We start from the raw sequence: 12,245 nt of genomic DNA, 5'->3' as shown, positions 1-12,245 counted from the left end.
GATGGACTGGTTGGATCTCCTTGCTGTCCAAGAGACTCTCAAGAGTCTTCTCCAACACCACCCAAAAGCATAAATTTTTTGGCGCTCAGCCCTCTTTATGGTCGAACTGTCACATCCATACATGACTACTCAAAGAACCATATGTTTGACTAGACAAACCTTTGTTGGTAAAGTAATGTCTCTGCTTTTTAATACACTGTCTAGGTTTGTCATAGCTTTTCTTCTAAGGAGCAGGCATCTTTTAAATTTCATGGCTGCAGTCACCATCTGCAGAGATTTTGTTTGGAACCCAAGAAAATAAAGTCTCACTGTTTCCATTGTTTCTGTATCTATTTGCCACGAAGTGATAGGACCTGTTGACATGACCTTAGTTTTTGAATGTTGAGTTTTAAGCCAGCTTTTTCACTTTCCTCTTTCACCTTCATCAAGAGGCTCTTTAGTTCCTCTTTGCTTTCTGTCTTAAGAGTGCTGTCATCTGCATATCTGAGGTTATTGATGTTTCTCCTGGCAGTCTTGATTACAGCTTGTGTTTCATCTAGCCTAGCATTCCACATGATGTACTCTGCTTATAAATTAAATAAGCAGGGTGACAATATACATCCTTGACCTACTCCTTTTCCAATTTTGAACCAGTCCATTGCCATGTTCGGGTTTTCTATCAAATAAGGAAATAAAGACTAGGAATCTCAGTAAGAGACAGGAAATTCAGGGCAGGAAAGCGCCAAAAGAAATTCCCAAGTAGTAGTCAGCAGAAGTCTCAGAATACTACCTGGCAAGTCTGTAAAACAGTCCAGAAGACACTGTCCTCTTAGAATGAAATCTTCAGGAGAAAAAGTAAAACCGATTAATTGTCTAACATGTTTAACTTGGACTTTATTGTCATTATTGTGGGAAATTATCTATTGAAGACTGTTTTATAGTTTGAGCTGTTAGAGAATATGGGGAAATTATTCATAAAATTCAGAGAAAATGAAGTGATTATACAGATTTTTGCTATAAAGGAACTGTGTGCTATTTGACTCATTAGTGAACAATATTTATACAGTATAGTCATGACAGAGGACAACTGAAAATGGATTAAACAAATGCACATACCCTGTATATACAGTTATATGGAGAGAGGCCAATACTTAATGTCTGAACTTGATGAGTAAAGGAATAACCATATACTCACTTAGAAAACTGTAAGTAAATTCAAGAAGAAAGAGTTAAAAGTTCTTGGTTTTGGATATAAGCCTTTGGTACATGTGATTTTTAAAATTATTTACATGTGTTGCTAAGATTAATTTCATCTCTTTTAAAAGTTTTATTTATTTTTGGCTGTGGTGCATCTTTGTTGTGGAGAGTGGGCTTACTCGCTGGTTGCGATACACAGGCTTCTCATTGCAGTGGCTTCTCTGACTGCAGAGCACAGCCTCTGTGTCATGTGGGCTCAGAGGCTGCAGTTCCTGGGCTCTGGAGCACATGCTCAATGGCTGTGGCGCTCAGACAGGCTTAGTTGCTTTGCGCCATATGGGATCTTCCTGGATTGGGAATCGAACCCCCGTCTCCTGCATTGGCAGGCGGATTCTTTACCACTGATCCACCAGGGAAGTTTTCTCATCTCTGATTTTTAAGGACATGCATCTGCCGATAAGTTGGCAGAACAAATATTACCGGTTAGGATCCAGGAATATTCCAGAAATGTACTGACAACATAAGTAAGGAAATAATGGCAAACATTGGCCATATTGAAGAGATATTTCAAATGGATGTACATCAGAATGTTCTCATTTGGATCTTATAATTTTAAATGTGTAAATTACTGTTAATGTTTCTTCTCAAGTTGGTACTAGCTAATCTTCTATTTCTGAAGATGTTTTTACCAACTGCCATTTAAAATTACATCAGTAATAATTACTTCGGCCAGTCCTCAGATACACTTAAGGCTTACTCTGGTAGACTCTATTCCTTGCCTAATTTTATTGTCATTATTGTACAGTATCATTCATTGTGGTTCGGCACATGTTACCCAGTTCTTCTTCTTTAGCATAATGTCATCAGTCTAAGTAGGATCACAAAAAATAGCTTTATGAAACTCATTACTATGTTTACTTTTCAGGTGTTGGTGATGTCAGTAATGCTGTTTCTTAAATAATGTAATGTCTTCTCACTAAGTATAGTGTCACTGATATGCATCTCAGGAGCAGTTAGAGACTCTAGTAATAGCTCATGTTTCCCTGTTAATATTTGCTGTTTGAATGCTTGAATTTGAACCTAAATTTGATCTCAGTGCATGTTCACCCAGAATATGTATATACACACATACATATAACTCAGCAACATGCAGTTATGTTCTATTAACTGGTTCCAACTTTCATTTTTTGTCATTAAATTTATTTTTTTCAAAGCATTTTATGCTCTACACTTGGCCCTCGATAGCCACAGATTCAGCCAACCTTGTAGCAAAAATATTCTGGAGAAAAAAATTTCCAGAAAGTTCCAAAAAGTGAATTTGAATTTGCCTTATGCTGGCCAACTGTTTACATAGTATTTACAGCTATTTTGATAGCACTTACATTATATTATAAATATTCTAGAGATGATTTAAAGTATGCAGGGAGGTATATGTAAGTTATGTGCACATACACATGATTTCATATATGGAAATTGAGTATCCACAGATTTTGGTATCTGAAGTGTCCTGCAGCCAGCAATCCGCCACAGATACTGAAGGACGACTACATGTCTTTGTACTTCGTTAAATCCTTTTTGGTAAAAAGCGAATATAAACTCTTTTTAAAATGGGTTTGAAAATGAAACTGATTCAGATAAGATTACTTTGTTTAAAGTGACATGGATAAGTTATTTGAACTCAAATCTTTCAGACTTAACCAGGAGAAAAGTCACTTAAGTACTATGAGAGCTAAGAAAGGGGAAAGCGTGGGAAAAAGCCAGGGAGTAGTTAACAGTTTTCATATGACATGGAGGGACGGTGAGGAGATAGCTTATTAGAGTCTTTGAGGAAAGCAGTTTTCAGTAATAAGACAGTAGCTGAATCCAGTTGGCTAAGGAAAAGGTTATAGAGTGCTATCTGTTTTACAAAGGTTAGTTTTTGTTTTGTTTTGTTTTTTTCTGTAGGAAGGAAAAGTGGGTGTAAAGTGGTAGATTGGTAAAAATGTTGAAAATAAGAGTGAATTTCTCCTTACCATAATAAAAGGTTAAAAAATGGTCTGAAAGGTGATAAGTCACACTTTAGGTGGGTTTATTATATAACTTTTCCTCTCAGTATTGCTGATTTTATTTATTTACTAGTTTATTTTGGAGTATGTGGGTCATTTTTCATAGGTCTTTTAATAATAATACAGGCTTTTTAGTATCTTACAGGGATACTTTGGGAAAGAGGAGCAGCAGCAGCATTTCATTTAAGAGTAATGAGATGGCTTTTATTCTTGTCCAGGTGACCGTTTCAGATCAGTCATAGATGATGCCTGGTGGTTTGGAACAATTGAGAGCCAGGAACCACTTCAGCCTGAGTACCCTGATAGCTTGTTCCAGTGTTACAATGTTTGGTAAGGAAGTATTGTGTTTTGGTTCAGCCTGACTTGCTTTGAATGTTTTCCCCATCTGCTAAAATGCTAAAGATACTCGTTTTAAACACTGAAGTACTTTATTTTTCAGTGTGATTTTATTGAAATTGCAATGCAATATTTAGATCTTTTAATATAAAGGTTTTCCTTTCTTTAAGCTGGGACAATGGAGATACAGAAAAGATGAGTCCTTGGGATATGGAGCTTATACCTAACAATGGTAAGTGTAAAGTTTTTGTGTCTGTTACGGAATTCATTTCTTAAATAAAAATCTGATTTGATAACTTGTAGGTACAAGAGTTCTTGATGAAGAACAAGTAGAAAATATTCATTCCACATGCATTTTTATTGACCCTTGAGGTAGGGGAGGCATAATAGTGACTAAACATAATCCTTATCCACTTGGAATTTGTGGTTTAAGAGGGAAGGTTGAAGATAATTACAGCAAAATATACTGATTTGCTTGTTATTATTCACTGTAGAAGATGAGCACTTGGGAGCAAAGATATTTTTACAACTCCAGCAAAATGCATAGAATACAACATAATACTGAGAGGTCAGGCTTTTTTGAATGAAGTATAGATTCATATCCTAGCTCTGCCATCTTTTCTCTGTGTCATCTTGACAGGTTCCTTTAAGCCTCAAAACTCGAGATGCTTAGGATTCAGTCTTTGAAACTGTAAACTAATACTTTCCTTACAGGGCTGCTATGAGAATTAAATGATATCATATGTATAAAGTGTTTGTTATAGAGCCTGACACATGTAAGGTCTCAGTGAGTAGATAATCATAATTAATAATAATAACTGTCATTTTGCATATGGCCTGACACATCGCCTTAGAATTTGGGAGTTAGCCTTTGGCAATAAGTATGACATCTTCCTGGAACTGAGAAAAGACCAGTGTGTCTGAAGCCTGGATATTGCATTTTCTGTTTCATTGCCCATATTTGTTTCAGTTTAAGAACATAAAACACACACAACTGTGTATGTCTAAAAAGGTTTAAAGGGTGGGGAAATGAGGACTTCCACAAATTATCTTTTACATAACTGTTTTTTTTTTTAATAGTATGTTACTTTTACTGTTGGATAAGAATTAAAGAAAAAAACAACAACAACAACCTGACTTGTAACATAGTAGAAGTGATCATTTACAAATGGAACTCCTCACTAATTATTAAATTCAAAAAATTCAGAAAAAAGATAATGTGAAAAAAGTAAACCCAAACTGGTAAATTGTAGAAATGAGAAAATGGTCATGCTGATTTTGATTAAGACTAGTTCTTTCTAGAAATTGTCACTCTGAGAGACCAATACCAATAATGTCTTTTTCATGCTGGGAGGGATTGGGGGCAGGAGGAGAAGGGGACAACAGAGGATGAGATGCCTGGCTGGCATCACTGACTCGATGGGCGTGAGTCTGAGTGAACTCCAGGAGTTGGTGATGGACAGGGAGGCCTGGCATGCTGCGATTTATGGGGTCGCAAAGAGTCGGACACGACTGAGCGACTGACCTGAACTGAATATTATACAATATCTTAATCGGCTTGTAAATGTGTTACATGACTTACCTTCCAGTTTTATTTCTCTCCTTTGTGAAGGTTTGAATTTGAAGTCACATCAGACTATTGTGAATGTGAGAGAAATGAAGCTAATAGATACAATCCCTGGGGTACTTCTTGAAAGGAATGAGTAACAGTGATACGCTGTTGTTTCCTACCTCAATATATTGTTGTGTGGAGGGGGTGATTTTTGTTGTTTTTGTTCTATTCAGGTATACATACATAGACACTCCAGAGTTTAATTACACTTCGAGAGAAGGAGGAGTTTTGTGAACAGATAGTAGCATATTTCCAAATGTTTCTCTCATGAAGTCTTGTTCAAAGAAAAATTGCCTTGTCAGATTTGTAGTTTTTATGTCACCACCACCCCCTAATTCTGTTAAAGATTCAGACATGCAGAAAGCATACCTTCATCATTTAAGAGCAAAAAGCCTAAGCATCATCTGTCATTATTCATAATTCTGACTGTCCCTACACTTTTAGAAAAAGAGTGAGGCTTTGATTAAAACATTTCTGAAAAAAAAAATACCGCTTTTGTTTAAATTCACATGGCATGTTTTACCAAAGTAAATTAGAGATTATATATTATGAAATGATTCAGAAATTGTTTTAATTTTCATGATTTTATAGGAATACTTTCTCCTTCACCTGTAACTGATAATAAAACAAGTAGTGAGGTATAATTTTGGAGAAGTAATTACATGCTCATCTAGAAAATTAATTATGAAATTAATGTTGTAAAGAGTAAATTTTATTGACTCTTGAAACATAACTTTCCTTTAATGAAAATAAAGAATAGTACTTACCAAATCTTTACAAAGGTGTAGTTTAATTTTATAAAAATATCAACTCTGATTTCTAAAGGTAACTTAAATATTACTTATATTACCACATATTTTCATTAAATCTCCTTTCTTTCTATTTCAGCTGTATTTCCTGAAGAACTAGGTACCAGTGTTCCTTTAACCGATGTTGAAACCAGATCATTGATCTATAAGCCTCTTGATGGTGAATGGGGTTCCAATCCCAGGGATGAAGAATGTGAAAGAATTGTTACAGGAATAAACCAGTTGATGACACTAGGTAAATAATAGCAGCATATGAAAAAAATATATATATATTCTCTATATATGTGTGTGTGTATATATATATACATTTACATATATATGCATGAAGATAGCTAGAAAATGTTGCCAGTAAGCAAAGGAAAGAAAAACATTTTTATTCAAGCAAAATTATTTTTTATAATATCATAAGTCAGTGTTTTCAAATATTTTTAAGTGATTTTTTTAATGCAATTTTACACAAGACTCAAATATCTAAAACAGTTATAAATGCTTTAGTTGAATTTCAGTGCCTGCCAAAGAGTGTTCAGACTACTGCACAGGTGCACTTATTTCACATGCTAGTAAGGTATATGCTCAAAATCCTTCAAGCTAGACATCAACCAGTATATGAACCAAGAACTTCCAGATGTGTAAGCTAGATTTAGAAAAGGCAAAGGAACCAGAGATCAAATTGCCAACATCGATTGGATCATAGAGAAAGCAAGGGAGTATCACAAAAACATCTACTTTTGCTTCATTGACTATGCTAAAGCCTTTGACTGTGTGGATCACAGCAAACTGTGGAAAATTTATTAAGCGATGAGAATACTAGACCACCTTACCTGCCTCCTGTGAAATCTGTATGCAGGTCAAAAAGCAACAGTTAGAACCAGACATGGAACAACAGACTGGTTCCAAATTGGGAAGAGAGTATGTCAAGGCTGTATATTGTCACCCTGCTTATTTAACTTCTATGCAGAGTACATTATGAAAAATGCTGGGCTGGATGAATTGCAAGCTGGAATCAAGATTCCTGGAAGAAATATCAACAACCTCAGATATACAGATTATTCCACTGTAGTGGCAGAAGCAAAGAAAGAGGAGCTAAAGAGCCTCTTGATGAGGGTGAAGGAGGAGAGTGAAAAAGCTGGCTTAAAACTCAACAGTCAAGAAACTTGATAATGGCCTACAGTCCCATCACTTCATGGTGAAGAGATGAAAAAGTGAAAATAGTGACAGACTTTATTTTCTTAGGCTCCAAAATCACTACAGATGGTGACTGCAGCAATGAAATTAAAAGATTCTTGCTCTTTGGAAGAAAAGCTATGACAAACCTAGACAGCATATTAAAAAGCAAAGGCATCACTTTGCTGACAAAGGTCCCTGTAGTCAAAGTTATGGTTTTTCCAGTAGTCATGTTATGGATGTGAGAATTGCACCTTAAAGAAGGCTGGATTCCAAAGAATTGACTCTTTCAAATATGGTACTGGAGAATACTCCTGAGAGCCCCTTGTACTGCAAGGAGATCAAGCCAGTCAATCCTAAAAGAAATCAACCCTGAATGTTCATTGAAAGGACTGATGCTGAAGCTCCAATACTTTGGCTTTGGGGATCAGCCGACTCATTGGAAAAGACCCTGATGCTGGGAAAGATTCAGGGCAAGAGGAGAAGGGGGTGACAGAGGATGAGATGTATTTATGGTATCAATAGTGAGGGACAGGGAAGCCTGGTGTGCTGCAGTCCTTCGGACACAAAGAGTCGCACACAAATTAGTAGTCGAACAACAGCAAACTGAATTTCAGAGTGAGAACTCCAGAAATGCCAGGGGTACCAGGGAAAAATGTAAATCCTCCACAAACTAATTTTAAAACTCTTGACAATACTCAGGCTGACATGATGTAAATTAGAGGAGGAGGGTTGAAAGCTGAGTTATATGGGTAGCTATACCATTTTTCCTCTTAACCTGATATCTACATATACACAGTGGAATATCGTAAAGGGAGAGAGAAGGGTATATGAACTGCTTTGCTTTGTTTGAAGAAAGAACATAGAACGTAGTGACCATAGAACATAATTATCTGAACTTCGGGTAGACAAAATACCTACTGAGTAGGTACACATTTGAGTAGGGGATCTGCTTCAAAGAATCTAAGGCAGAAGTTACTGTGAATAAGAGCTGAAGACATTGGAGACACATATTGGATGATATTTTCATCTGATGTCTTTTATAAGATGGCAACTCTTGATGAAATACTGTCTCAGATACTATCTTAAGTAATTTTAGTAATTACGTCAGAACAATTACTGCCAAACACATAGATTCAGGAATGACCAAAAAAAAAAAAAAAAGGAATGACCTAGTTTTAATTATAGAAATACATGTGGATGTTCTTTAATAGGTCAGATTTATATATTGTCTATCATCTTTTCTAAAGAATCTTTGGATAACATTCCTAGAATTTTGCAGTGCAAATGCAGACATAATAAAAAGTGAGACTGTGTTAGCTAAACTGTGTTTTTTCTGTCAAAAGATAGTGGTAGACTTTATGTGGATTGGAACTTAAGGCTTAATTCAAGCAGAATTGTGAAGTACTTTAAGCAATAAAAGATGAATTTATAAACTTCCTTGTTCATTTATTTTAGATATTGCTTCAGCATTTGTGGCCCCTGTGGATCTGCAAGCATATCCTATGTATTGCACTGTAGTGGCATATCCAACGGATTTAAGTACGATTAAACAAAGACTGGAAAACAGGTTTTACAGGTTAGAATCATTTGGTTGCTGTAGCTACTGCCAAAGGAAAGCTAAATGATTCTTTCAGCCATTTACTGATCCTCCACAGCAGTGTTTCTCAAATTCTAATGCACATTCCATTTAACAGTGGGATCTTGTTAAAAATGCAGAATCTGGTAGTAGGTTTAGAGTAGACCTGAGATACTGCCTTTCTAACAAGTTCCCAGTGATGCTGGTGCTGCTGGTTTGTGGACCAGTTAGAAATAAATATGAATTGATGATCACTCTCTTCATACTGTATTTTATGAAGTAGTCCAACATATTTTTTTTTTCTCCTAGATAGCACATTGAGATATTTGTTCATGGATTTTTCATGGAATAATATTAAAAATTGTTCTCTTATTAATTTAGCTTATGAATACTGCTTAAAAGTGAAATCAGGAAAATTTGCGCTACTTTATTATAGTTGTAGCTTAGTTTGAAATATAACTAGAGTTTTTAAAAGATGTAATTTCATTTAGTTTGCATCTGCTGGTTAGCAGTTTTGATAAACATTGAGTTCTAATCTTGGGCAGATTAGAACTCTAGATTTATTGGCTAACATGTCTTAACAAAAATAAAGTTCATTTTTTTGATATAAATGAAGTCATTCTTTTAGCTTTTCATCTTTCATAGTGACTTTTGCTTAGCAGGCCAATAGCATTTCAATTTAACTAATACTGCATTAAAACTTAATTTTTGTGACCTGTTTTATATTACTGCAATTATTTATACTGCTATTTACTTAAGTTACTATTTAACTTAAGGAAATTTTCCATCATATTTTGTATTCATATTTGTTATGTAAATTGTTTTCTACACTCTTAACAGTTGGACTACATTTAGAACGATAAATTTCTTCCATCTCCATCCATTGTTAAAAATGTGCTTTCTCATAGAAATTCTGTTCAGCATAAGAACTGCTAAGGTGTACTCTTTACATTGCAACTTAATTAGGCTTTTTGGCTTTAGCCTAGCTTAGTAATCAGTTGTTCTTGTCTGGAGAATCCCAGGGACGGGGAAGCCTGGTGGGGTGCCATCTATGGGGTCACACAGAGTCGGACACGACTGAAGTGACTTAGCAGCAGCAGAAGCAGTAATCAGTTGAGGAAAAGAACTTTTGAAACAGAGTCCTTACTTAAATTAGAAATGACCTGATTTTTAACCAGATAATGTAGTTATAGACCTGAGTTATGTTCTTATTTCGTAATAATGAAGCCATCATGAGCTGTTTCACTGTTTCAGGCTCTTCTGCTGCTTCTCTGTTCATTGGCTTCAGACTTCCTACAGTTATAGTGCCTCTTTGGCATTTCTAGTTCAGTCTTAAACCACTCTCAGTTTGTCCTACTGATATTAAATCCTCAGGCCTTACTTTACACACAGTTTCTATAGGGTACCTTGAAAATGGCCTGTGATTCTTTGATTAGAATGAGCCATGGAGATGCTATTGGAAACTTACAGAAGCTTTTCTGTATGCTTCTCTATGCACAATTATATGTTATATATGTGTAGTTTTAAAAATTCCATATAATTGTTTTCTGTTTACACATCAGTAAGGTTTTTTGAGTATTTTCTTCCATGTCATTTTAAGCTGGTTGATATTGTAAAAGTAACCTTTGGATTTTTCTTTAGTTAAAACTGAAATAAAATAAAACTCCAAAATTTTAGTACAGTTGACTCGCAAACAGCATGGATTTGAATTGCATAGGTCCACTTACACATGGATATTTTTCCAATAATACCTGTACTGTGCTGTGCTTAGTCACTCAGTTGTGTCTTGACTCTTTGCGACCACATAGACTGTAGCCTGCCAGGGTCTTCTGTCCATGAAATTCTCTAGACAAGAATACTGGAGTGGGTTGCCACACCCTTCTCAATAATACCTGTAGTACTATATAATGCATGGATGCAGAACCTTGGATAGGGAAAGCCAATTCTAACGTTGTACTCAGATTTTAGACTTTGAGGAGGGTCAGTGCTGCATTGTTCAAGGATCAACTGTATCATTAATTTTGTGTAAAAAAAAATTTTTTTTTTCATTTAGATAGATTTCTTAGTATACTTAGTAAATATAAAAACTAAGTTTTTATATTTTTGTGTCCCTTAAGCAGGCTGTTAGTTAGCTTTTCACTTTTAAATGTTACTTGATTACTAGCAATAGAATTAGATTGAAATTGGTTGTTTCCCTTTTTATGAAAAAGGTAGATATGTTTATTATTAAAATTGACACCATACATGAAAAGAATATATAAAGGAAAACTAAAACTCCACTGTTTCTCTTCTCTTCATGCTCTCCTTATAGTCTGTCTCCCTAAATGAAGGCCCTGTTGATAGTCTAATGTGCCTAATCCAGACATTTTCTATGCCAATACATAATATTGCTACTTTTTTTTACCCTGTGATACAACTGAGGTTCAGTTTTGTTTTTTTTCCAACAGTTTTTTAAGGTGTGAGTTTTATAATTGATTTAAGACTGCAATTAAAAAGTCAGAATGTCTTGGTTTTAAAATGTGTTTATGTATTTCTAAGTTTATTCTAAAGAGGCTAATAAGACTTATGCATTTTGTTTGTTTAAAGGCGAATTTCTTCCCTAATGTGGGAAGTTCGATATATAGAGCATAATACACGAACATTTAATGAGCCTGGAAGCCCTATTGTGAAATCTGCTAAATTTGTGACTGATCTTCTTCTACATTTTATAAAGTGAGTTATTTTTCCACACTTAATTATATTACTGTAATAATTAATGGTGGTATTTTAAGATGTAAAATGTCAAAACATAGAATACAATCATTTTTTATTATATGTCTTGTCATACTACACAAATATGTGCTGTGAGAAAACCACAGGTCCTCTCAAAATAGGAAACATATGTAAGTTCATTGGCTGATAATAGTTATGAAATCATAGAGATTGTATTACAGTTGTGTTCTGATTTACATAAGAAAACATGGATGTTTCTCTAAATCCAATGTTGGATAATAATAGCAAGCTTTTATTGAACATGCAATGTTTTAGCTAAATAAGCTCTTCTGAGTCACATAAAAATCTAACAGCTGGGAGAGGTCATTATCTGTAACTTACAATTAAGAAAATTAAATCTTTTAGAGGTTAACTTGTTTGATTTTCACAGTAAATGAGTGTCTGCCATTTTATTTGAGAACCTTTCACGTTAATATTGTATTATCTCTGTTAGGTTGATGAAAAGTTATTCAAATAGGTCAGCAGGAAACTGAACTTAACATTCAAGGCTTTTTGTTTCAAAGTGAAGTTTATTTCCTCATTAATTAATCCCACACCAAGAGTGATAGCTATACTTCTTAAGACAGTAGGGTTTTTATTTCCTTGTCTTACGGATTTTATGTATTCATAGATTGAGTTGAGTCTTCTAAATGGAAGCCAGAGGAGTGGATCATACGTTTTGTATAAAATACACCTCTGAATTCGTATTAAGGTTATTTATATTTGATAATTTTTTCTCATTAATAGAATAGGATATTTTATAATTTAAGTTT

General features: G+C 34.7%; 1 protein-coding gene across 1 annotated transcript in view; it reads left to right on the top strand.

Moving 5' to 3' along the window:
- The window catches only part of PHIP (pleckstrin homology domain interacting protein), a 120,435-nt gene that overhangs the window by 94,928 nt on the left and 13,262 nt on the right, over nt 1-12,245 (top strand). Inside the window, exons 28-32 of the mRNA XM_052645580.1 lie at nt 3,440-3,551; nt 3,728-3,789; nt 6,058-6,213; nt 8,601-8,721; nt 11,308-11,433. Coding sequence (XP_052501540.1) covers nt 3,440-3,551; nt 3,728-3,789; nt 6,058-6,213; nt 8,601-8,721; nt 11,308-11,433 — 577 coding nt within the window. The remainder of the gene's footprint in view (nt 1-3,439; nt 3,552-3,727; nt 3,790-6,057; nt 6,214-8,600; nt 8,722-11,307; nt 11,434-12,245) is intronic.

The sequence above is a fragment of the Budorcas taxicolor genome, chromosome 9, assembly GCF_023091745.1.
Source record: "Budorcas taxicolor isolate Tak-1 chromosome 9, Takin1.1, whole genome shotgun sequence".
Taxonomy (NCBI): domain Eukaryota; kingdom Metazoa; phylum Chordata; class Mammalia; order Artiodactyla; family Bovidae; genus Budorcas; species Budorcas taxicolor.
Note: the sequence above shows the minus strand (reverse complement) of the source record. Positions and strands in the feature narration are given on the sequence as shown.